Raw genomic sequence first — 26,580 nt, forward strand, 5'->3', positions numbered from 1 at the left:
TATTTTAGCCAAACCTGGACAAACCAAGACATCTGCAGCCAAAGTAAATAAATCTTCAGGTATGTTTTCTATATTAGGATCCTAAACATGTTAACTTTAAATTATTTAAGCAGTCTTTATCAGTAGTTTTGGATCTCATGTGACACAGTGTGTGCTGAGTATATACCAATCTGTGAAATTTATAGTCATGTAGAAGTTTTGAGAAAGCAAGTTTAGTAGATAATGCTCTTTCCTTGCAGTGATTATCAAAATAAAATAATTTAACTGGCAAACTGTTTCTCATGATGAATATTGGCGATATTTCCGTCTTTCTCTTTTATTGAGGTCTTCTCTGTTTACTTTCTTTTATAAACAAACTTACAGCAAATTATGTTCTCTTTGCATTTTTATGGGCCATAGTGGATTTTAAAGTAATTATTAATTTTTTTCTCCTTCCTCTAGCGTTATCCCCATTTCTGTTTTTCCTCCCATTTCTGCGAAATGCCGGTTAATTCAGAGTCATCTTTTTAAGAGGATAGAGATCAATGTATTACATTGTCTTTATAATGGTAGGAAGGAAAGGAGGCGGTCTTGAACCACTGTTGGTGGCAGATCCATAATTATCATATAGTAGTTCCTTAGAAGCAGTAATCTGAGGGAGTCAGGTGTGGCTAGAAAACATGTTTTGAAGATGCACTTATTTAGCAAACAGTTTGATATTACTTTAATAGTAAGTTTATAGGAGTCATTGGTGGAAATCTGGGGGAGTGGGTGCTAAAACCAGTAGCTTCCCCCTTGAGTGTTGGAAATTAATTCTAGATATTTTTTCCTTAAGTTCTGGTACCCAACTAGAAGTAGTAAAGTGAATCGACTTGTGGTAGTAACACAGGAGAGTGAAAGAAACACCTTAAGAGCTCATGGGGCTAAGGTTACTGCAGTGTGACAAAACTTGGGAATTACTAAGAAATGACTGGTTGAGTGACAATCTATAAAGATTGGTATTTCTCTTATGAGCAGTAATTAAGGTCTGTCTTTGGATATAAAGTGTGGATTTGTAAACTATTCTGATTAAATTTTGCAGATGTCGGTAATTCTTTTTGTTTAATAACTTCAAAAGCATGGTCATATTCTCACAGAAGGTCCTGTTAGGTAGTTAAGGCAGTTACCACCCTGGTTTATAAATGGGGAAACGTGCACAGAAATCAGTAAATTCCCCCAGGCTTCACACCTTGACTTGGAATTCAACTTGAATTCACTGACTTGTGATCCTGGGCTTTTTCCTTATACTACCTTGCTCATTGGGCATCCTAATTTTCAGAGCTAAACCTCCTGTTGCTCTCTGAATGCAGAGGTTTTTGACTCTGGTAATCTTTTTAGTGACACTTAGATGATCACAGTCTTTATAAACAGCATCATTTTGGAATATAAGCAACAGTAATATACATATGTAGAAAGAAGGGTCAGACAGTTTAAATAATCCTGTTCAGATAGGGCCCATTAGGAATGAGTCAAAATAGTCTCTATGTGGCCTGACAATGATGTAGGTATTCTTAAGTGCTTTTTAATCAACTGGGAGCCAAGGAAGCATGAGCTGGGAGGTCCTCAATATAACTGCTTTTGGAGCCATTAAAGGCATCATGGGATTGTGTTTATATCCTTGAGGTTAGTAATTTTGCTTCTAATTACTAAGTTGATACACACATTTAGAGATCTGTGTAACTTGCCTGAACACTGTTTTTAAGTACCCCAAAGGGGAGGTGAATTCTTATTTCAATGATATTTTTCTTCCTAAAGAAATTATCATTTCTAATTCAGCAAATGACCTGTGTCCCTAAAGATGATAGCATTTTGTTTTGAATAAAATATAGTTTGTTGCTCTTATATTCTTTGTGAGGTTCTTTGGGAATTGTTGATACTAGTTAAATAAATCAGTTTTGACTAAGCTTTTGTGATTTAGGGAAATCAGCGGGTTCTGTAAAATCTGTGGTAACAGTAGCTGCTAAAGGTAATAAAGCTTCAATCAAAACAGGTAAGACTGTTGGAAAAGAGAGGTTATATTAAGTTTATTCTTAATTCTGTGTTAAAGAATGTAATAAATATGATATCAAAAGCAAGTTTTAATTTGTAGTATGTAATAACATCTTGAAAAGTTTAGTAAATAATTCTTTGATATTTAGAACCTGACACACATATGACTTGTGTTTTTTGATGCTTTGGTCTTTGACAGTATCTGCCATTGCGGTTACATTTTTGTTTAGGAAACATTTCTGACAGCCATATAATCATAGGTTGCTCTGCCACTTTCCCCCCGTTTAATCTTTTTTTTACTCATTTTTTTAGAGCTGTCACTTCATATTACCTTCCCCAGCTTGTAAAATTCCTCTGATACTTGTTACTTTAAAGATTTTCTTTCCATGTTACAAGGATGTATCCTCCATAAAGAAATGGAACACTAAATTGTAACATGTTGAAAATAACATCCGTTTATTAATATATTTTTCCAATTGACTAATGTAATTTTAAAGAATCTTTGTGGAAGTTATAAAATAATGATTTTTATGTGTGTGATTATGGTGTACTTTTGCCACATGAGGATTTCATAATTTGTGAATCATTAATAGCCCTCAACAAAAGTTGTATCTCAGTTTAAATTTGCTTTTAATCTTATTGGTAAACAGATACTGAAAATAAATGGAAATAAATATGTGGAAAAGAGCTGCTTTTATAATGAAGTTGAACTACTTATTTACTAATATATTAGTATGAAACATGCTAAATGACTGAATAGACCCTTAGAATAATGGTTCAACTCTACTTTTAAAAGCAAAATCTAGTGGAAAGAAGTCTCTAGAAGTCAAAAAGGCTGGAATTGTCAAATACAAAGACGCCAATAAACCTGTGATTGTACCAGGTAAGCTGGAAATGCTGTCATGCAGTGCTTTCTTTTCATTAAATCCTATTGGTATACACTCTAGGTATATTTTGAAATAAAATTTTTTGCTTAAAAATCTTCAAAAGGATTATTTGGTGTTTCAAAGGAAAACTTGTATTAGCTTTGTCTTAAATCAGGTCAGCCTAAGGAGACTCGAAGTAACAAAATAAACTAGCTTAAGTTCCTCTTTAGATTCATTAGTTTAATTATATTAGTGTATTTTTCTAGACTATTAAAGCAGACTATTTCATGCAGAAAACTCTGAAATAAAGACGAGTGTGGAAGTCAAAGCCACTGAAAATGGTGCTAAAGAAACTATTTCAGGTAGGTTAATAGAAATTTTATTTTGTTCTTTTATGTTTAAAGATAGAAAATTAAATTTTAGGAAAATAATTTTGTGTCATATATATATATGTGTGTGTATATATATATATATACATATATATTTCAATACCAGAGTCATACCTAAGTGAAATTAGGAGTATTATGATTCACATCTTCACCTTGTCTCTTGATTAGTCTGAAATTTTGCTCTCAGAAAGAATAAAGCTTAATGTATTATTGAAAAGCCAGTGTTACTTATGAAGCTATATCCTACTTAAATTCTCTAGTCTTTTGCCCACTGTATACATTTTCAAGTAGCTACTATTTAATCCATTGTGGAATAAAGTGGGATCTTGATAAATAAAGTATATCTGCATGAATTCTTATTTTATTTTGTATCTTAAGAAGCTGCTTTGGAGGCCACAGAAAATGAACCAGTTAACAAGGTCAGCTTTTATATTTTACTTATTTTTATAAAGCTTAAGAAATTTTGACACAATGTATTTTTCTTACTATAAACCTAGGTAAAAAATACACAGATTTGGTATGGTGAAAAATCCTGGTCATTGGAGACTTCTAAAATATGGTTTGAGTTAAAAAAAATCTTGAGTTACAAAAATTTAGGTGCAGATTATCAATAAATGTACATGTTATTGAGGATTACTTTTCACTGAGAAGAAAATGTTAGGCCAGTTGGGTTTTTGAATAGATAACAGGTTGTCAAATGAGAACCCATGGAATTTTGTGAAATTTCTTTTTCCTTAGAAGCGAATTGGAGATATGTTAGTATTTAGAATACCATTTATTTTTTGTGTTTTTAGAGGAGCAAGTGGAGTTTGCCGTTCTATTTGAAGGGCATAAAGTTCACTTTATTGTTTTCATGTGCTTATATCTGTTATTATGAATATATTAAGATTTCATTAATTTAGACTTTACTGGTTAAGATCTTGAGATCCTTCAGGTGCTCAGGGTAAGTTTATTTTAGACTGGTTGCTCCATTCTTCAAGTAGTAACTAAGTAAGTGGTATGTGTTAACTTACTGTTTTGTTTTAAGAAGAATATTGTAAAACACCAGTAGAGTATCTTAGATTTACTTACTGCACTTTAGAAAGAATCTTTTTTTTATACATATATAAACTTATTCATCTTATTTATTATTTTATTTTTGGCTACGTTGGGTCTTCGTTGTTGCACGCGGGCTTTCTCTAGCTGTGGCGAGCGGGGGCTACTCTTTGTCGCAGTGCACAGGCTTCTCATTGCGGTGGCTTCTCTTGTTGCAGAGCTACGGGCTCTAGGCACACAGGCTTCAGTAGTTGTGGCACACAACCTCAGTAGTTGTGGCACACAGGCTTAGTAGTTGTGGCACACGGGCTTAGTTGCTCTGCGGCACGTGGGATCTTCCTGGACCAGGGCTCGAACCCGTGTACCCTGCATTGGCAGGCGGATTCTTAACCATTGTGCCACCAGTGAAGCCCAGGAATCATTTTTGAACACAATTTACTTGCTAGTTAAAAATCATTCTCAACTAGCTTATGAAAATTATAATTTCCCACCTTCCCCCACCAAAAGAAAAGTCGCAAGTTGCCACATTTATGCCTTTGGGGATTTCGCCAACATCCACTAAAGGAAAAGTTGGCATTTATGAGAGTGATCTTGAAGAATAAAATAGATCTGAGAGAAGAGAAGGCAGAAATGAAAGTATTTACTTTGTAGTGGGGATTGGGTTATGGGGTAAGGATCCTAAGAGACTAGGTAAGCTTTTTTATATTGCCAACAAGGGATTATTTTACTCAGTAAGATAAAAGAATATGGACCAATTTGGAGCATGGGGATCTTAGCATCACAAGGCACAGGAATGGCAACAGTACATGAAAGGAAGGAGCTGTAGTCAGAGACAGGCAAACCTGTGTTTTTAAATTTATTTTTAAGCAGTGGTTGCAGAAGAGAACTGAAGACCTTGACTAGATGACAGATGGTATGACTGAATTATTCTGTGTACTTGAAGAGTGGAAAAGTGCATTTTGTTTTGTTTTTAATTTGTGGTTTAGACCAGCCTTCTGAATTAATCAGATTTAGTATTAAATATAATTTAAATACTAACATAACATATGATCTGCAGTGTACATTTAAGTAAATATAACAGCAGTTAAGTTTTAATGTCAATTCTTAAATTGGTTTTGAAGGAAACAGAAGAAATGTGTGTGGTACTTATTTCTGATTTGCCTAATAAAGGATATTCTATTGAAGAAGTTTACAACCTAGTAAAACCATTTGGTGGTTTAAAGGATATTTTGATTTTATCATCTCATAAAAAGGTAAGAGTTGAAAATAGTTGTGAATTCATGTTGTCCGCAAGCACATTTTGAAAAACATTAACTTCACAAAACTAGGACGAAAGGGTTTAAGAGCAGCACCTCAGAATAAGCTGTCTCAAGTTAAGGCATTTTTAAAATATAAAACACAGATAATCCTTTATTTTAAAAATACATTATTCTAATCAGATGTAGTTTTACGTTGGGAAGGATGGATTTCCCCATTGAAGTTTTGCTCGAACGTTTAGTTTAACAGAAAATACTTTACGTCTGTAATATGTTAATACAAAGTTTTTTAAACAACTTATAAAATTTTTTTGAGCACTCTTTACTAATATTTGTTTGTTTTTTTTACCCGTTATACTCAAATGGGAAATAACCATTTTCAGACTCAGACTAGTGAAGTCATCAGTATTTAGAACAACCTAGATTTATCTGTATGTCTTCACTTTTCTATAATGAGTATATATTGCTTTTGTAATTTAAAAACAAAACAAAATATTGTTAATAATGAACAACTTTTGGAAGGTATTTTATAGGAGGTGAATTTCAGGGAAGTTTAAATAATGGAAACAACACCGTTAGAGTGGTGGGGAGTAGTGTTCTTACTATAGGAAGGAGTGGAGTTAATGATCACTAGAGATTTTTGAGAGTCAAGCAAGTGTGCTTAAGAAAACAAAGTAGGAGGGGAGAGTAAGTGTAAGTAGTCATATGCAGTTTTACCTTATGTTAAAAGTAGATTATTTGAATGGTTGCACAACTCTATAAATGTATTAAAAACCCATTAAATTGTACACTTAAACAGGTGAATTTTATGATATGTAAACTGTATTTCAATAAAGCTGTTTTCTAAAAAGCACATTATTTGTAATGTTTAGAGATGGACAAGAATAAGAATACATTATTTAATGTAAGAATTTTATGTGATGATACATTAAAATAGGGGGAAATTGTGGGAACCTGGGAATGAATAATTCAAATTCATACTTTGCATCATATACCAAAGTGGATGTGTATATAGATAAATATAGAATCCAAATACAGAAAATCTAGATTATTTGTGCCCAGTTTTGATTAGAGTTGAGTAGAATTATTTGGAGATTTAATTTAATTATTTGGAGATTTAATATTTTTCTAGATGTTATATGGAAAAATATCAGATTCAGTCATATAAACATTTTAAACATTTGTGAAACTAAAATTAATATAAAGCAAAATGGAAATTAAAAATTTAAAATATTTATGTAAAATGAGAAACACGGTTCATATAAACATGCTATAAAATATTAAAAGTTTAATAAATAAATTGGCAAATGACCTAAAGAGAATCTATTTTTAAAAATTACAACTATAAATAAAAATATGGACTATTTCCACCTCATTAACTATCAGACATATGGAAGAATGTTCAATCTCTTTACTTACCCAGGTATGAAAATTAAAACCAAAACGTATGGAGTTACAATTTGACACTTACGAAAACAACAAAATAAAAAATAACTTGGTAACCATTACATGTTTCTTTGATTCTTTCATTCCTCATATTTCTCATATTTTGTCAATCATTAAATTTATTTACTCAGTAAATGTTCATTAAATGTTTGCTACATGCTAGATACTGCTCTAGGTACAAAGGGTATAGTGATGAATAAGATAAATAAAATTTCCCTAGTGTCATTTACTACAATGTCCCTTCTTATTTCTCTTTAGTATTGCCTTATGAGTTCATTCATTCATTATTTCTTGGTTATGGTCGTAATGTTCTAAGGAATGCTTTTTTTATCTTAAAAACATTTACTAAGTTATTCATTTGACTCTTTAAGTATTAAATTTTTTTAAGAAAAAGTAACTTAAGATTTATTTTTTCATTCTTATAATTTGTATTTTAAAAGGCATTTATAGAAATAAACAGAAAATCTGCAGATTCTATGGTAAAATTTTATACCTGCTTCCCAATATCACTGGATGGGAATCAACTCTCAATAAGTATGGCTCCTGACAACATGAATTTAAAAGACGAGGTAAATAATGGACTTACCATCTTATTCACTAGAATATTATTAAATTTTTAAAACAGATTTATTATAGTCCATTATGTTTTCTAGTTTTCTTCTTTGGGTCACATATTTTCTCTCAAACACTGAGAAAGCATCTTCCTATATTTCTCCATAGTTGCCCATCTCATTGTTTGAGAGTTACCTCCATATTGAGGGAATCCAATCCCTCATGTATGTTGGAATGGAAAAAAAAAGTTGAAAACGGTAGTCTGTAAAGAACCCTATTCTTATCTCACTGCCATTATCTGTCATCCAAACTGGAATTCCAGAGGTTACCTTTATAATTTTTTCCTCTCATTTCTCATAACCAGCTGGTCACTAGGTCTGGTCTGTTTTAACTCCTGAATATTTCTGGAATTTGTTCCCTCTTCATCCCATTCACCATTGCCTCACCTCTTTAAAATGCCGGCTAAAATAGTTATTCTTTATATCCTCTACCTTCAGTTTTATCTCCCTCAAAACCTTTTTCCCAAAGTCATGAGACTGGCATACAATTCAAACCTCTTCAAATTAAACTGATTTAGAAACCCTTCATTGTTTCTGTGTGGCCTACAAACATTTACTGCTAAGAGGCATGAAACAGAGATGCTAGAATCTCTAGAGGAAGGTGGAAATGCATGTATTTTTTAAAATTAATACTTATTGGAGTATAGTTGCTTAACAATATTGTGTTAGTTTCTGCTGTACTGCAAAGTGAATTAGTTATACATATACATATATCCACTCTTTTTTAGATTTCCTTCCCACTTAGGTCACCACAAAGCATTGAGTAGAGTTCACTGTGATATACAGTAGGTTCTCATTAGTTATCTGTTTTATACATAGTAGTGTATATATGTCAATCCCAGTCTCCCAGTTCGTCCCACCCCACCACCTCTGCTTGGTAACTATGTTTGTTCTCTACATCTGTGACTCTGTTTCTGCTTTGCAAATAAGTTCATCTGTACAATTTTTCTAGATTCCACATATAAGTGATATTATACGATATTTGTTTTTCTCTTTTTGACTTACTTCACTCTGTATAACAATCTCTAGGTCATCCTCATCTCTGCAAATGTCACTATTTCGTTCCTTTTTATGGCTGAGTAATATTTCATTTTATACATGTACCACATCTTCTTTATCCATTCCTCTGTCGATGGACAATTTAGGTTGCTTCCATGTCCTGGCTATTGTAAATAGTGCTGTAATGAACATTGAAAATGCATGTATTTTGAAAAAGCCTTCCACTGAGAATCATTCTAATGTGATGTAATTGCTGGGGTGGTCTTATATACAGTAGTGTCGAAGACAAAAAAAAATTTAAGAACCATAGTCTCATAAGATAAAGTTCCTTTTCCAAACATTTAAGCCTTTTATCAGCTAGCTTCTCCCAGCTTTGACATCCCTGTGTTGTGCCAGTCTTGGCCTCTTTATATAATTCAGCAGCACCAAATCACTATACACTTAATACCCTGTGATGTTTTTTTTACTAGCCTACATCTCTGTTCTTCCTCATCCCCTATTATGCTTAGCTGACTTTTTGTTGTGTAATTTGAATTCTCTTACTGTCTGCTAAATTAAATCTCTTATTCCTTGTATATGAATTTGAGTGTCTTCCCCTAAATGGTACCACCTTATTAGTCTTTAATGTACTTAGGGGATTAGGAAGAATTAAAGTCTGTGGGTAGGGTGGGACTTAGATAACTTGTTTTAGGAAGAGGGAAAGATTGTTGGAAGGAACAGAATTTTTGCTTACTTCTCATTTTATGAAATAGTTCTTAATGCTTATTCATATAGATTATTATATCAGTAAATCTTGACGAATTAAATATACAAATAAGAAATAGCTTACACCTTCAATCTTCCTCTGTTTGCCTTTCTAGGAAGCTATATTTACAACCTTGATTAGAGAAAACGACCCAGAGGTGAGTTTTGCATTTAAATGCTTTTGTACACTTGTTTAACTGATAGAAACATTAGTTGTTTTATTGTTCACCTGTCAGGAATTGAAGAAAATCTTAGCACTAGTTTTAAAATATTGAGGTGATGGAGATGTCAGATGAGTCTTCTCTTGGTAAAAATAAGAAATAGAGGGTAAAGGAGTCCTAATGTGCAATATTTTTTAGATTCTGGAGCCTAACTGACTTGGGTAAATATTTGGTATATTAAGTGTTTTGGGTACATATTATGTTGATAGAAGAAAGATTATACTTCCTTTTTTAGTATATTGTTTCACTGATTATTCACATCTAGTACTAAGACCTCACTATCTTTACCTATATGGTCATTTTCTTACTCTTGGGAGAGGACATTACCTGACCTCTGAAAAATAAATTGTTAATCTGTGTTTTACACTTTGATACTTTAGCTGTTTTTCTCTTTTTCTGTGCTGTCTCTTTAAAAAAAACAAAAACAAAAACTACAGGCAAATGTAGATAAAATTTACGATCGATTTGTACATCTTGATAACTTACCAGAAGATGGACTTCAGTGTGTACTTTGTGTTGGACTTCAGTTTGGAAAAGTGGATCACCACGTATACATGAGTAATAAAAACAAGGTAACAAGGTCCCTTCTATTTTCGCTGTATGTTCTGTAAAGAATATATAATTGAACCCTATATTCTTATGGTCTGTAACTTTTAATTCAGCTTCTGAACTGAAGCACCTATAAACATTATTCAGCCTCTTAGCAGAATTATGATATACCATCATATTTTCTCCTGGGCTTTGGCAGGAAGAAGAACTCTTACTTTGAAGGGGAAATAAAAACTTGCACAAGGGAGAAGGGTAATACGTGCAAAGAGCATTATCTTTTGGGGAAGTGCAGACTTGTGTTCATCTAGCCTTAACTACCTTTGTGACCTTAGCTAAGTTGGTTTACACTTTTAGTTCTTATTTATAAAATGAAAGGATGTCAGCCAGGTATTTCTAAAGTCCCTTTACGTTTTCTGTGCCCTCTATCTTCTCTATTTAATTCAGTCGTGTCCATGAAAATTAGATTTTGGTCAACCATGTATTACCTAGAAAGGTAGAAAGGGTTTTATAGCAAAGTTGACAGTATTTGCTTCATAAAAAATACCTAATTGACCAAGTAGTAGATACTAATTTCTTTGACATGTTTAAGAAATTTCTTTAACTATGTTTAAGTGTCAGTTCAGTGGCATTTAAATATATTCATGTTGTTGTGCAGCCATCACCACTATCCATCTCCAGAACTTTTTCATTTTCACAAACTAAAACTCCCTGTCCATTAAACAACAGCTCTCCATCCCCCCTTTTCCTAGCCCCTGGCAACCACCATTCTACAGCTTAAATTTCTGTCTCTGTATTTAACTACTTTAGATACCTCATATAAGTGGAATCATACAATTTTTGTCCTTTTGTGTCTGGCTTATTTCACTTCGCATGTCTTCCAGCATGTGTTGTAGCATATGTCAGAATTTTCCTTCTTGAGGCTGAATAATATTCCATTGTATGCATGTACCACATGTGTTTATCTACTCGTCTGTTGATCGACACTTGGGTTGCTTCTACCTTTTGACTGTGAATAATACTGGTATGAATATGGGTATACAAATACTTGTTCCAGTTCTGGCTTTCAATTCTTTTAGTATATACTAAAAAATGAAATTGCTGGATCTTATGGTAATTCTACTTTTAATTCTTTTAGGAACTAGTAATTAATACTTTTCTGTCTTTTCCAAAGGCAATTCTTCAGTTAGATAGTCCTGAATCTGCTCAGTCAATGTACAGCTTTCTGAAGCAAAATCCACAGAACATAGGTAACCATGTATTGATCTGCACATTATCTCCAAAGCTAGACTCATCAGAGGTAAGATTATTTTGTATCAACTTCTGTGCTTTTAGAATATGAGGAAAGCATAAAGATCATTCTCCCAAAGCTAGAAGATACACTCTGAAGCTGATTTCGAGAATTATTCTTGGACAGTAGTCAAACTCATTCTGAGTTTAGATACTGTTTCTTTTGAAAATTTATTTTGCAATCATTATTCCAATTTTCATGGTTTATGGAACAGTATAAATTTGTATAAATGAGAATAAATTGAGGTAATTTTAGAAAATGTAGCATATTCATTCTGATGCTTGCTATGGACATATGTGCAGAGTGATGCCATATACATAGCATGGTTATCTCCAGAATGCAGCTCTAGATTGAGTCCATTTTGACTTCCTCCTGTTAAAAGTTTGGTTTTTTTCTTTTACTTGTTTAAATTATTATACTCTCTTCTTCTATAAGAAAGAAGATTTTACAGGTTCTTGGCTTGCACAGTAATAATCTTTGAAAACTATGAATAGTTTACCTTTGAAAGAATTAAATTGAAACTCAGATGTTTTCTCTTTCTAATAGTTTCATTGTATCTCAATAGCAAGAGGTAAATAGGGCCTTATATTTGGTGTCTGCAGGTTTTTGTTAATCTGCAAAACTCTTGTGCTAGCTCAAGAAAGAGAAAATTCCACCATCTAAATCCAAATTAAATAGATCACCTATAAGTAAATGAATGCATCATGATACTGATTTAAGCACAAATTTATTTTTTAAAATAAATTTATTTATTTGTTTTTGGCTACATTGGGTCTTCGTTGCTGCGTGCAGGCTTTCTCTAGTTGCAGCGAGCGGGAGCTACTCTTCGTTATGGTATGCGGGCTTCTCATTGTGGTGGCTTCTCTTGTTGCAGAGCACAGGCTCTAGGCACACAGCCTTCAGTAGTTGTGGCACACGGGCTCCGTAGTTGTGGCTCGCAGGCTGTAGAGCGCAGGCTCAGTAGTTGTGGCGCACAGGCTTAGTTGCTCTGTGGCATGTGGGATCTTCCCAGACCAGGGCTCGAACCCGTGTCCCCTGCATTGGCAGGCGGATTCTTAACCACTGGGCCACCAGGGAAGTCCTTAAGCACAAATTTGTGTGCCTTGTTTAACCTGATTTCAGAAGAAAATTTTTTGAAGTTTTTAACTTTTTTTTTTTCTTAACAGAACATTGTATTTTTAAAACTTTGTGTTGTGGTATGTTTCAAGTTATTACTTTCAACTATGTTCAGAATTACAGTAAACACAGACTACACAGAAATTTTTCTTCCAGAATTGTGGTCCCAAATTCTTAGGCTTAAAGAAAATGAAACAAGTGGAAATTATATGAAACTTCTGCCTAAATTAATGCTTTATTTCCCACATCCTAACTCAACCTCATTCTTGAAGAGCACATTTAACTTATTGTAAAAGACTTATTAGCTCAACCACTGATAAGCTAGCCTTGTAATCTTGAGCATGTCACATAATGTCCATTATATCCATTTAACAAATCATAAATTGGATAGTAGAGGCGGTGGACTAATTTCAAGGTGTTGTAATAGTCTATATGAGAGGTAATGAAAGCCTAAGCTAGACTATGAGGTGGAAATAAATCCTGCCCCCAGATTTTTTTAATAACAGTTTTTAATTTACCATGTTTATGAGTTAATTAGTATCCTATGTTACCCTCTGTTCAATATCCTCCCCCCATATTTGTTACCTGTAATGTTACTTCCACATGTAATACGTTACAACCTTTAATTCTATAACTATAGTTACCTTGCATACAGAGTATGAAGGCATAATTCTAAGTACTGAAACCCAGCACCTGCATTTTTGATATCTTGATTATGAAGATATTTACTGCAGAATTTAGTAATGAGAGTGGTTCTATAAAGAAAGAAATACGTGTAATTTGCACACTTGGAAGTGACTCTCCTATACTCGCAGTCTTTTCTCAAAATGATGCTGTGTTTTTGTTCAGTATTTGGGTTATGGCTTTCCTGTACAGTTAAGGAGTTGTTTTTTGTTGTCGAAAGGAAAAAAGAAGACTTGTCTTCATGTTACTCGGGTCACATAACTTAATTACTATTTGTTGAATAGAATATGCTCTCTTCTTAGAGCTATCCTTCTGACACCCTGTTCTAAATTTATGGCCATTTGCTTTGTAAAGCATCTATATACCTTTGATTTTCTTTTTATTGCTCTTCTGAGTTACTTCTGTTATTTCTTGGACTCTGTATCTCCTACTCTCTTGGATTACTTGCTTTTTGCCAGAATATATTGCCAAATAATTTTCCCAGAAAGTATGTATGGCCAGTAAACTTTCTAAATCCCTGCATATTTAGAAATGACTTTATTTTTCTCTTACATGTTTCATTGATGGTGTGTCCAGGTGGAGAATTCTGTGCTCAGATTGTTCTTGCTTTTATTGTTTTGTTTTTCTTAACCAGTGTTGTTAAGGAGAAGGCTGATTCCAATCCTACCTCTATGTAATTTTTTTTTTTCTCTTTGAAACCTTTTAGCATTTATTCCTAATTCATTTAGCAAATTGTTATCTAATTCCTTCTCTATGCCAGCACTGTTTTAGACTTTGGAATACATTGGTAAACAGAGGAGTCAATGGCCCAGTCTTCAAGGAGCTTATTTTATATATATATATATATATATACACACACACACACACACACAAATACACACACACACGTATATATACGTAGTGTGAGGTGGTAAAAAGTGCTATGAAGTGCTGTGGAGAAAAATCAAGAAAAAATGATAGAGTGTGCTGGATGGCGGGGTGTACAGGGGGATATGTGTATTTTAGAGTGGTCAGGCCCCTCTGAGAAAGAGTTATTTGAGAGACCTGAAAGAAAGAAGTAAGAGAGCGAACTCTACTAACGTATCAAAGAGAAGAGGTTTTTAGAGAGAACAAGAGCTAAGGCCTTAAGGACATATTTGGTGGTTCGGGAATTCCAAGGAGGATCAGTATGGCTACTACATTGAGCAAGGTTTTAACTTGGTTTGGGACTTACTTCGTATATCCTGCTTAGATCATTCATTGAATTTATGAAATCTAAAAATTAGTGTGTTTCTTCACCTGAGGAAAATTTTCCTCTTATATCTTTGAATATTTCTTCTCTTCAAATTTTAATGTTCTGTCTTTCTGGAAGTAGCACCTGTACTGATATTATGGATGCTATATCCTATTGAATTTTTTTTTAGAAAAATTTTTTAGAGAGTATTCTTTAGAGTTGTTTTTAAAGCAGTTCTCTGAAATATCTTGAGTCAGTTTTGTATCCTTAATTTGTTCTCTCTTGTGCATTTGTTTTTCTCTTCTATTAATTTATGAATAAAGAAGCAAGTTAGCTAATACAGGTATCTGGTATAGATTTTCTCTACTATATAGGTTGGTTTCGGTTTCAGTTTCCTCTAACAAGTTTCTCCCGTGAATGAGAAGACCGCTTGTAAGCACTGTGGATGGGACTTATCAACTGCCATCTTTAATTTTCTTTATATACCATTACAGTGTAGACTGGATACCTTACCAGATACCCTAGTAAAGAAGGTCTTTACTCTGGGACTCCAGCACCCCACCGGGAACCTCTCTAGAAATATTATTCAGTTTCTATACAATATAATTCTTGGCTTTTAATCTGAGAAAATCTAGAGAAAGATAATTCTCAACTCAGCACACGATTCCCCACAGAAAAAGCCTTCAGCTAGTATATGTAAGTTCTAAAGGGCAGATATTTTTGCTGTTTGTTCAGTGATGTATCCTAAGTACCTGGATCAGTGCTTGATACATAAGCACTGAATTTTAATTCCTCCTTTCATTTTGGGCCCCAGGCCATTGCTTTCTTGGTGGTTCAGGTTCATGTTTAAAAGGATTATTGTTAAATTTTGTCCAGCACTTCTATGTGTTTTGAGTAGAAAGCTTTCTAAGTCAACTAGTCTCTCATAAATAGAAGTCTTTTAAAATAATAATTGCACAAAAAATATGTTGATATTTCAGGTTGATTGTTTTTATTCTTAGCAAAAGGTGGTATTTCCAGGCTTTTAAAGTTAAAATTTTCTTATTTATTATAAACATTATGGAAACTTATTTTTCTCATTAATTTCTGTGTGTCATTTATTCTGTATAATCTTATTTAGAGATCTTTATCTAAAAATGGGAAAAAAATTCTAGAAGCTGATGGTTATGTGGACACTGAAAACTATCTGTTTTGATATATTTTTAAGGTATGGGTTTTTTTTTTAGTTTAGATTTTAAGAACTGAAAACACTGCATTGATGAGTTAAATATTTTAAATCCAGTAGAATAACCTCTAATAAAATGTGGAATTATATTACAGGCTGAAGCTGAGAAAGACCCAGAACTAGGGAAAAAAAGGTATGTTGCTTTAAGTTTGCTAACAGTTTTTATAGTACGTAGTTAATTACTGAATATTATTTCTGTATTTTATGGTAGTTCACTAGTAACAAAAAGTTTGTATCTTTTATGAGTGTTATGAGGGTGTTTTTTGTTTTGGGGTTTTTGGAGGGCTCTGTTTGACCTAGGGGCTTTTTTTTGTTATTATTTTTGGTCTCTTTCAGATATTTACTGATTTTTTTTTTTTTAGGAGAAGTGAATGTGTACACACAGTTTGAATTAAATATATAAATTTGCCTTCTTTATGAAATGTTTTGCTAAGACTCTTGAACAGCTCAACTCTGTTATCAGTATTATATTCTTGTTAGATTTTTCTATTCCAGAATAGGCACAGTGTAAATTTTAAGTTTGTATAATCCTTTTAAATTTTCATTGAGTTTTTAAAACCAGAAAGATAATATTTAGTGTGTATTTTGGTATAAAACAAAATAATATGTACACTGCTTTATATTTTCAGAGGTTGAAAGCTTGTTCTTCAGAGTCTATACAAACTGGTAACTCACAACTTTTTTTGACCACATATAGTATATCCTGTTCGTAGTGACTTCCTCATCCTGATGAATACCACACTTATCACCACCCTTGTCCCACCAATGAATAACCTCCCTTTTACTGTTCTTCATTGGGAATCACTGATAGAGAATTCTTTCTCTCTTTCATACTAAGTGGTTTACCCTTATTTCTTAGTCAGTGGAGTAAGAGCTTATCAGTTTGAAAGAGGAGTTTGAGTGTTTAAATATGGAAAGTTTATTTTATTTGATACACTGCCTAATTATAAGATGCCTGAAAAACAGGATGTCTTATAGATTTTTCTTCTCAGTAATTAATTTTTATAAAATGAGACTTTTAAATGATAAAGATGATTATGAGTACATTAAAATATATCGGTAACTTTAAGCAATAGGTTGGCTATATGTATCCACACAGACTTTTTTAAGTTGCACATCAGCATACCAATTATATTTACATGCCTAAGAAGTAATAACCAACAGCAAGCAGTGTTTGCTACAAAAGCCCGCAAAGGGCTGAATAAGTAACGATGCTGCATGTAGTAGTATAGATAGACCTGCAGTTTGGCTGTAGTAGCTCTGGCTGGTAATTAAGCAGGCTCTTCCAAAAATCCATTTTATATGTTTCATTTGACAGTTTCTTTCACGGCCAAAAGAATAGTTATTGTGTGCGTTTGGTCATTTTCTCTTTCATTGTTTTCACTTATCTTTTAAAATCAGATATGTCTTAATGAATTTACAAGTAGTTGTCTAATCTTATTAATTTTTAAAGTTCTAGCACTAATAATTTCTTAATTCCCACTTTGCAGTTTTTTTCTGACTTGTATGACGTTAGAGAAAAAAGACATGGGATGTGGCTGAATACTTCACATTTCTTTATTGGAGTAAGCTGATCCTGAGAAAATACTGGTCCTTTTTTTTTTTTAAGCACTTGTGGATGCTAATTCGTTAACATGATCCTCTTGTTTATAGTTAATGTAGAGTATTTGTTTCCTTTTTAAAAGAAATCTCACATGGATATATTAATAATTTAATAAAATTCTACATTTTCCCTGTTTTAACCAACCCCATGTGAACATTATTTATTTATCATATGATTAAGGCTCCAAATAAGGGTGCAAGAGGAAATGTTCACCAGTTCATTAATAATGTTGGGCAGTACTCAGTGGCCCTCTGAAATAAATACTGATCTTCAGTGTTATGTCTCAGTCTAAAGTTTCTCAGAAAGTGTATGGTATGGTGTTAACCTTTGTTCTCATGGCCAGCTTTTACTATATACCTTCTCTGAAGATTTTGAAACCCTGGTTTTATGGAGGGGTGGGGTAGGACAGGGGAGTGGGAAATTAGATACCCCTATCCTGAACCCAGCCTTCCTGGAATCCTTTTTCGGTCCAGTTTCCAGAATATGATTTTGTTTTCTTTGTTCTTTTAAAAGACTGTTTTTTATATTCTGGTGTTAATAATTTCATTTATTTGACATCTCAAACTGACTTTCCAAGCTAACTTGATGAACACTGAAGGTTTTTACCATATCAGCCAGAAAACTAGGTACTAAGTTTTGGAAAATAAATCCTATGAAGAAAGCACTATAATTTTAAAAGACTGGCACACAAGAACAAATATGGAATTAAGCCATTTTCCTAAGTAGGTTCATGCTGTCTGTTTCAAGTGTGAAACTGCATAGTGATTCATTTTATATAAAAGATAACAGCTTTTTAAATTTACTGACAAACTTTAAATGTGGTAAAGGGGGAGGACTTGCTATATCCTAGAGCCAGGAATCAAAATCTCCATTGTTCTCCTTCTAAAGCCCAGTAAATTGGTGTTTTTGTATAGCTCTAGTTTGTAAAGCCTTTAGGGTTAATATGCAGTTCTGTACTGAGGCAGGAGTTTGAATTTAATGTTCATTATTGGAAATGAGTCTTGTAACTTAAAAATGAAAGCTTATTTCTTGAGAAATAATATTTACATAACTGCTTTAACTGAATATCACAACTTTTTCTTTGTCATACTTGTGCTTGGCTGCAAGTTTTTTTTTTTACTTTTCCTAAGAATTTGGAACACCAGAAATCAGCCATTGGTTTTTTTTGTTTGTTTGTTTGTTTGTTTCCGGTACGCGGGCCTCTCACTGTTGTGGCCTCTCCCGTTGTGGAGCACAGGCTCCAGACGCGCAGGTCCAGCGGCCATGGCTCACGGGCCCAGCCGCTCCGCGGCATGTGGGATCTTCCTGGACTGGGGCACGAACCCGTGTCCCCTGCATCGGCAGGCGGACCCTCAACCACTGTGCCACCAGGGAAGCCCCCATTGGTATTTTTTAATATAAGGGATGTGAATCATTTCAAATACAAACCTTTAAACCCTTTCAGCATACAAAGGATAGCTTATACAGTTGACTAGAATATTATTTGATAAAGGTCTATGGTTACTGACTTTTTAACTTAAATAAATTCCTCAAACTCTTTGCCTTAATGGCTTTTCTTTAAGAGGTGTTTCTCTGATCTCTTAGAAAAGTTTTCTCCTCTGGAAGTTTAAACTTACCATCATTGGAGGAGGGAGGAATAGTTTATTGGCTCATATGATTAGACCCTGATGTGGTAGCACTTTTTCCAAACTTCTGAAATATTATTAATGTCTCAGGACACGGACACCATCTTGCAGTAACTAAAGAGTATATAGCCACCCTTTGAGAAGCATATCAAAAGGGATGTCTCATCCCCTCCTTCCTTGAAGAGTAGGAGGAAAAAGTCAACACTGAGGTATTGATATGGCAGGATCACTTTCTGGAGTCTTTTTCCAAGCTGTACCTTCTAATGTAATTAAGCAGATGTATTTGTTAAACATTATTGTGTTGACAGCGTGCTGGATGTGTCTTCAGAAGCTAAGATTTTCCTTATTACTATTCAGGATAATCTCTTATCTATGGAGCATTAATATAAAAACAGTTTATTCTGTCTCTGTCTCAGTGAAAATAGTTGTATCGCACACTTTTATTTTTATGTTGGATTTGGGAGGACCTTGATGAATTAGATCAGTTGCATGTATTTGCCATGTATTTCCTCCATTTCTTCTAAATAATTTTACTTAAAATTTTAAGCTATATATTAGAATCTTAAATTAGTCTCTGTAACTGGAAGGATTTCTTTTAACAAATTTCTTCTTGTGATATAGCCAAAGGCACATACTTTATAATAAGAATACATGTTTATGTTAAGGTGATTGTATCAGCTTTGCCTCTAACTTTAAATCTCCAACAGAGTATTTAAAAGACATTTCCAAAGAAAGTTTTCTTTTAAGTATTACTAATAAATACAGTTCTTGGGAAATTGAAAACAAATCTGTTTCACATCCAAAAGAAAGAGGTGACGTGGTTAAGATAACTGTGGCCTATCAGTTTCTGTTCCTTTTAGGTAAGGCTCACTTATAAAATGGTAAATTTTAATGCATGGATCATTAGTTTCACGAACCATAAACATATTCTATTATTTCAGTTACCACTGTTGGGGAGATAGGACCTAATAATAATTTGAGATGTCTCAAATTCACATTCAGCCTTCTGGTCTCAGGGGCAACTTGACACAGAAGGAAAAAAAAATGATTATAACTTATATGAGTAAAATGATTGTATCAGTGGTCATAATATTGCCATAATTTCCTTTGAACTAAAAAGAAATCTTTAGTGCAATGAGGATCTTTTTAAAATTTTATGTTATTTGTATATTTACATCAAAACTTCTTAACCATTATAATGCTGATTGACTGGATTTCCCAATACTTATTGCTCTTGTATCAGGAAGTCTTAACAATTAGCATCGACAGGACTATTTATGATGGTTGAATTCTCATCATAGTTTGATTTTTGTTTGTGTTTTTGTTTGTGTTCTTTTTGTTTTTAAATACTTTTAGCCCTGACTTGAAAAACCGTCCAGTTGATGAAAGTGAGGTGCAAAGAGCAGCTGATAGTCCCTCTGTTAAACCTAGTGAAGTTGAAGAAGAATCTATTCCCAGCATTCAAATAGAAACTTTTATACAACAGGAAGAGCCTTGTGAGGAAGAACCAGAAAAAGCACTATGTGTCTCTGACTTTGCTATTGAAACATTTGAAGTTGAAACTCAGGGAGAGGAGGTCAAAGTGGAAATTCCTCTTGCAGCATCCACTCCAGCCAGTATTGACTTATTCACTGAAAATGGAGAGCAGTCTGTTTTAAATCAGCAGGTGTATGCCAGTGACTTTGAGAAGGAAGAGGCAGAAATTATTAACCCTGAAACAGAATTATCATCATCTGATAGTGCATTTATAGAAGAAAGGAACATCAAAGGAATTCTAGAAGACTCTCCATCTGAAGCAGAAGATTTCTTTTCTAAGATTACACAGTCTATGATAGAAGCTGTAGCTGAAGTAGACAAACATGAAACTGTTTCAGAAATAGTACCATCTACTTGTGTTGTGGCCTTAGTACCTGGAATTTCCACTGGGGATGAGCAGGCAGTGAGCACAAAGGGAATTTCTGCAAAAAGTAATATGGATGAAAAGGAGGAGAATGAATTAAATACCAAGGAAACCAGAATGGATCTGCAAATACGAATGGAGAAGGCTGAAAAGAATGATGATAAGATGGTTGCAGAGAAGTTGGAAAAGATTGTGGCTGCAATGAAAGAAAAGCCTGCAGAAAACTCAGTGACCAAGGCATGCCCAAATAAAGGAGTGGTTCAGGCCAGTAAGTCTGATGAAACTAGTAAAATTAGTATGCTGCCTGCATCAAATGCATCTAGCAGTAAATCAGGCATCAAGGCTGGTATGGTCTCTTCTCTAAAGGCAAAAGCTACAGCTTCAAAATCTGAAAACCAGAAAAGTTTTCTAAAATCTGTACTCAGAGATCAAATAAATGCTGAAAAGAAACTTTCAGCCAAGGAATTGGGTCTCCTTAAACCTACAAGTGCCAGATCAGGCTTGGCTGAAAACAGCAGTAAATTGAAACCCACTCAGAGCAGTGTCACCAGAGGAGGCAGTGGAAGGATCTCAGCCCTGCAAGGCAAAGATTCTAAACTGGATTACAGGGATATTACGAAACAGTCTCAGGAAACAGAGGCTAAACCTTCTGCCATGAAACGGGATGACAGCAACAATAAGGTGAGGAGGGTAGGAAGAATGTTCAGAGAATCTATGAAGTGATTATCTCTGTTGTAGCTAAGGAGTAGGAGATGTAATCTTGTTTTATGCTTTCATCTCCTCACTCCCTTTGCCCCCAAGCTCCCTTTTCCCTTTCTTAAATGACTCCATTGATTTAAGCCAGTAGACACTTAGAATAATAAGCTCAAGTCTATAATTTATTAACAGGTGTGAAAGCATTATTTGGATAAAGTGTGGTCAGAAATAAAACTTTGTATTTAAAAAAAAAAAAAAATTCTGCATTGAATCTCCTGAGGTGATTTAGCACTCTGCTCCTGAAGTGGGAAACAGTTTTCTCTTTTAAATTGAAGCTCCCTTTATCAGCTTACTGATGGCCCAACTTAGACAGTAAAACTGAATTTAACTACAGCTTACGGAGGTGATGCCTATACTGTTAAATGATTGTTGACTTAGCTTGGTATACCTGTTAAATATTTGTATAATTGAATGTGTTTGGGTAGTATTTGCTGTTTGAATTCTTTTTGTGTTTTAAAGAATATTAATAACCTAGTTGTAAATTCTGTTTTTCTGTATTTCTTATTTAATATTTCAGACTTTGACTGGGCAAAACACTAAGACTTCTAAAAGCACCACTGGTAGAAGTTCCAAACCCAAAGAGGTAAGAAACAATCTACTAACACAGACCCATCTATTCCATCATTCCATAAAAGAGTTCGTCCACCTTGTAACTTGTGTCTCTCCTGTAATAATTAGTTTGATATAGAGCAAGGGACAGGAATGAGATAGTATATTTTTGACCCCACCACCAGTTCGTTTTCTGACCTTGAGCTAGGCTAAATAGTTTGTTCTTGGTGTGGGGCAAAAAGTTACACAGGGATGGAAAGGGGATTAGAGTAGGAAGACACGTCCAGTCTCACATCAGTAGGAATGGGTTGTAACACAGAATAAAATCATCTATGTAAAGGAGGTTGACATTTGACTTGAGTCCTCTCCATTTTGTTATCCTTTTGGTATGGCTCAATTTATCCTAACTAGATGGGCTTTAAGATTTACTTTCTTGGTACTGACTTCTGCTGCCAAATAAACATGTTACAATATATTTGGCTGTTTGGTATTTTAGATTTCTGTTATTCATAGAATATTTTTTCAGTTATTTTACTTTTTTCCCCTGGTAGGGCATAAATTTGGGTCTGTTTTATTAGGGCAAGGAGAAATGTTAGTAGTTTAAGAAGCAGAAGTAAGGATTATGGTTCTTCCATGGCTTAATAAATTGATAGTACAGTTGCTTACAGATTCCCCCTCCTGCCCTAAATTTACTGGGTATGTATTGTAATGCCATTATTATATTTACCAGTAATTGACCATTGATAGTGTACTAAATGTGTAGGAGGCCTGCCAGGAATTTATTTTCTTTAGTTATTGGCACCATTTTTCAAATTACAGATACAATTTTTTTTTCAAGTGCAGTCATATTTGTCATTAAGTCTTAGTAATAAATTTTCCATATAACTTTCTCAAAATATAAATCTTATATAGGCATACCTCAGAGATACTACAAGTTCTGTTCCAGACCAGAATAGTAAAGTAAATATCTCAATAAAAGTGAGTCACACATATTTTTTGGTTTCCCAGTACATGTAAAAGTTATGTTTATACTATACTGTACTCTATTAAGTGTACAGTAGCATTGTGTCTTTAAAAAAAAGTGCATACCTTAATTAAGTACCTTATTGCTAAAAAATGCTAACCATCTTCTGAGTTTTCAGTGAATCATAATCTTTTTGCAGTAGTAACATCAAAGGTCACTGACCAGAGATCACCATAACAAATATAATAATAATGACGAAGTTTGCATATTGTGAGAATTACTGAAATGTGACACAGAGACATGAAGTTAGCAAGTGCTGTTGGAAAAATGGCGCCATTAGACTTATCACAGGGTTTCCACAAATCTTCAATTTGTAAAATAGTATCTGCAAAGTACAATAAAGCAAAGTGCAATAAAGCAAAATGTGCCTGTATCTTAGTATTACACATCTTAAAATATGTATATAAATTGATTGATGGAACAATCTAGTTAGCTATTAACTTTCTAGTTGCATTTGAGGTGCTTTTAGTAGTCCATGAAGTCTCCAAAACACTTGCTAGATATCATTTAACGTATGGAATAGTAAATTCTTTATATTATATTAATTGTTTGATAAATGCTCTTAATGTAGTATTTTTGTACATCATATTTCCAATTCGCACATCATTTAGGAAATAATTGTAATCTTACTAAAATTAAGTAAAGGTGGAATTAGATTGATATTGTTAGGATTTTACCTTTGGCATTGTTCACTCTTTGGATTTGTTTGTGGGGCTTTGAAAAATAACTAATTTCAGCTTTTGGAAACATCTCTATACTGAAATTCTCACAAATGATAGATATGTCATGCACATTTATTGAGACTGTATGGAATCTAGCCAGTTATCAGTAGTTGTTCACAATTCTGTGAGTTTTTTTACCTTTCCAACAGGAACCCTTATTTCCATTTAATTTGGATGAATTTGTTACTGTGGATGAAGTTATAGAAGAAGTGAATCCTTTTCAAGCCAAGCAGAATCCACTGAAGGGAAAAAGGAAAGAAGCTCTCAAAAATACCCCTTCCTCTGAACTTAACTTGAAGAAGAAGAAGGGGAAAGTCTCTGCTTCTCGTGTTGTTGAGGGAGAATTATCTTTTGTAACATTGGATGAGATTGGGGAAGAAGAAGATGCAGCTGCACATATAGCACAAGCTCTAGTCACTGTGGATGAAGTAATTGATGAAGAAGAAATAAATATGGAAGAAATGGTAAAAAATTCAAATTCACTTCTTACATTAGATGAGTTAATTGATCAAGATGATTGCATTTCCCACAGTGAACCTAAAGATGTTACTGTACTGTCAGTGGCTGAAGAACAAGATCTTCTCAAACAGGAACGCTTGGTAACTGTGGATGAAATTGGAGAAGTGGAAGAGCTACCTTTAAATGAGTCAGCAGACATAAGTTTTGCTGCTTTAAATACTAAAGGAGATGAGGAAAATACTGGAAGGGATTCCATTGGGTTCATTTCTTCTCATATGCCTGAAGACCCTTCTGCTTTAGTTACGGTAGATGAAATACAGGATGACAGCAGTGATCTGCATTTAGTGACATTAGATGAAGTAACTGAAGAGGATGAAGACTCTCTGGCAGATTTTAACAACCTTAAAGAAGAGCTTAATTTTGTTACTGTTGATGAAGTCGGAGAGGAGGAAGATGGAGACGATGATTTAAAAGTTGAATTAACACAAAGCAAACATGACCATCCCACCGATAAAAGAGGGGATAGAAAAAAGAGAGCTATGGACACAAAGAAGACAAAACTTGAAGCTTTGTCCCAAGTGGGTCCAGTAAATGAGAATGTTATGGAAGAAGATCTGAAAACCATGATTGAAAGGCACTTAGCAGGTAGATATTCAGAAGTGGTAGCTTTTGTTTTATGAGGGGACTACATTAAAAATTTTTTTAAATATATGTTACAGCATTACCAATAATTTCACTGTGTATTGACATAAGAAGCCAACAGATAGTTATGGCCAAGTGGTACTTTCCAAAGAAATATGTTCAAGTTTCACAAATTTCTCTTAGTGCAGACCCTACCCCAAGTTACTGTATCTCAAGAAAAGATAACAAAGCCAGAAAGCAAACTAAAATACCCAGATTAGAATTGGAATGAAAATGATATGTTTGTATTTTTGAGAAAATACAGCTTTTGATAAGTAGAAGGCTGTTTATACCAGCCTGCCTCCTAGTTTTTGCTTAGACTTAGAATTTGGGAAAATTTGTGAAGGTACCATTTCACTTTTAAGTAATATTTTGATGGTATAGAATAATAGGTCAGCTCACTTTCAGTACTTTAGGGAGATCAAAATAATTTCAAATACAAAAATCTTGAAAGATTTAACCAAACTAAGAATAAAAAATACTAGCAAGGTCCCACAGTCTTGAACAAAATAGAAAAATGTGTGTAGGCTCCTTGAGAAAAGCAGGTGGGAAGGTGGAGTTTTGATCAGGATAAGTGGGAAAATAAAAGGAGAATGCTTAGACTAGTGCTGAATTTTTAAAAACAGAATTCTTCTATTTTATATTAGAAATAGGTTTCCTTCCCAAATTTGAGTAATATCTATCTTGTTTGCAAAAAAGGTGTTAAAGTTGTTATTCAGAGTTAAAAGCAATTTAAACACTGTTACTGTAGCAATAAATTAGACTTTCTCTTTAAAGCTAAAGTGCCAGCCAAGAGAGTTAGAATTGGGAAAACGCCACCATCAGAAAAAGCTGTTACGGCAGAACCAGCAAAAGATGAAGAGGCCTTCCAAATTAGTGAAGGTAAAGCAGGATCGATAGAAGTGGGGGAGAGTAACACAATATGAGGAGGTGGTTAAAGTTCCAAAGATCTACTGTCTAAGAAGAAAAGTAGAAAAAGAGTGAACAGAGCAGGGATGGGAGTTGAGGGAGTGAGGGAAGGCAGCCCATTAATGATTAGATCTGGATAAAGATTTTTATCTTTGCAATTATAGAGATAATGGAACATAATGGAATGGGATAATAGAGAATAATATGTGATCCTATTATAATAGAATGTGACAAATTTTCGTGGAAATGATCTGTGAAAGGTTATTCTGACCATGTTGCAGCATCAAGTAAAAATTATTTATTAACTAGCTTTAATTTGTGTACCAGGTCCCTTGCTTTGTGGATGCTGCCAAGCAGGCAGCCATGAATTAAAGAAGATGTCTTAATAACATTAATACAGTTTATGTTGAAAGAAATAGGGAACAGTGTCTAGAATACTGCAGTTACTTAACAAGTATTTGTCATTGTGTCCATATATTCATAGCAAAATCCTAAATCCCTAGTACCATTCTCCTTGAAAACAGCACCCTCATTGCCCTCCTGCTTTTGTATCCTATGTTCTCTAAGGAAAAACTACCACCTGTGATTCAGTGGAATCTCATTGACCTAGCTCTCAGCTGGGTCCTCAGTGCTGCTCCACAGTTTATTTAGGCCTCCTTCCTTTCCCATTTCCTAACCAGGTGTAATAAAAACCTAAAACCCT

The 26,580-nt window shown here is 33.9% G+C and overlaps 1 protein-coding gene across 6 annotated transcripts in view; it reads left to right on the forward strand.

Moving 5' to 3' along the window:
- Positions 1–26,580, forward strand: part of ZNF638 (zinc finger protein 638) — a 147,609-nt gene that overhangs the window by 116,628 nt on the left and 4,401 nt on the right. For 4 of the 6 annotated variants that reach the window (XM_082672553.1, XM_082672555.1, XM_082672557.1 and 1 more), the window contains 15 exons: positions 9–59; positions 1,937–2,008; positions 2,804–2,890; positions 3,167–3,235; positions 3,641–3,681; positions 5,419–5,550; positions 7,440–7,568; positions 9,470–9,511; positions 10,012–10,146; positions 11,295–11,420; positions 15,745–15,782; positions 20,234–21,458; positions 22,051–22,116; positions 23,978–24,932; positions 25,746–25,850. In XM_082672553.1, coding sequence (XP_082528679.1) covers positions 9–59; positions 1,937–2,008; positions 2,804–2,890; positions 3,167–3,235; positions 3,641–3,681; positions 5,419–5,550; positions 7,440–7,568; positions 9,470–9,511; positions 10,012–10,146; positions 11,295–11,420; positions 15,745–15,782; positions 20,234–21,458; positions 22,051–22,116; positions 23,978–24,932; positions 25,746–25,850 — 3,273 coding nt within the window. The remainder of the gene's footprint in view (positions 1–8; positions 60–1,936; positions 2,009–2,803; positions 2,891–3,166; positions 3,236–3,640; positions 3,682–5,418; positions 5,551–7,439; positions 7,569–9,469; positions 9,512–10,011; positions 10,147–11,294; positions 11,421–15,744; positions 15,783–20,233; positions 21,459–22,050; positions 22,117–23,977; positions 24,933–25,745; positions 25,851–26,580) is intronic. The other 2 variants (XM_082672554.1, XM_082672556.1) reach the window with 2 other exon arrangements.

This window comes from Grampus griseus (genome assembly GCF_964374135.1).
Source record: "Grampus griseus genome assembly, chromosome: 15".
In the NCBI taxonomy this organism is placed as follows: Eukaryota; Metazoa; Chordata; class Mammalia; order Artiodactyla; family Delphinidae; genus Grampus; species Grampus griseus.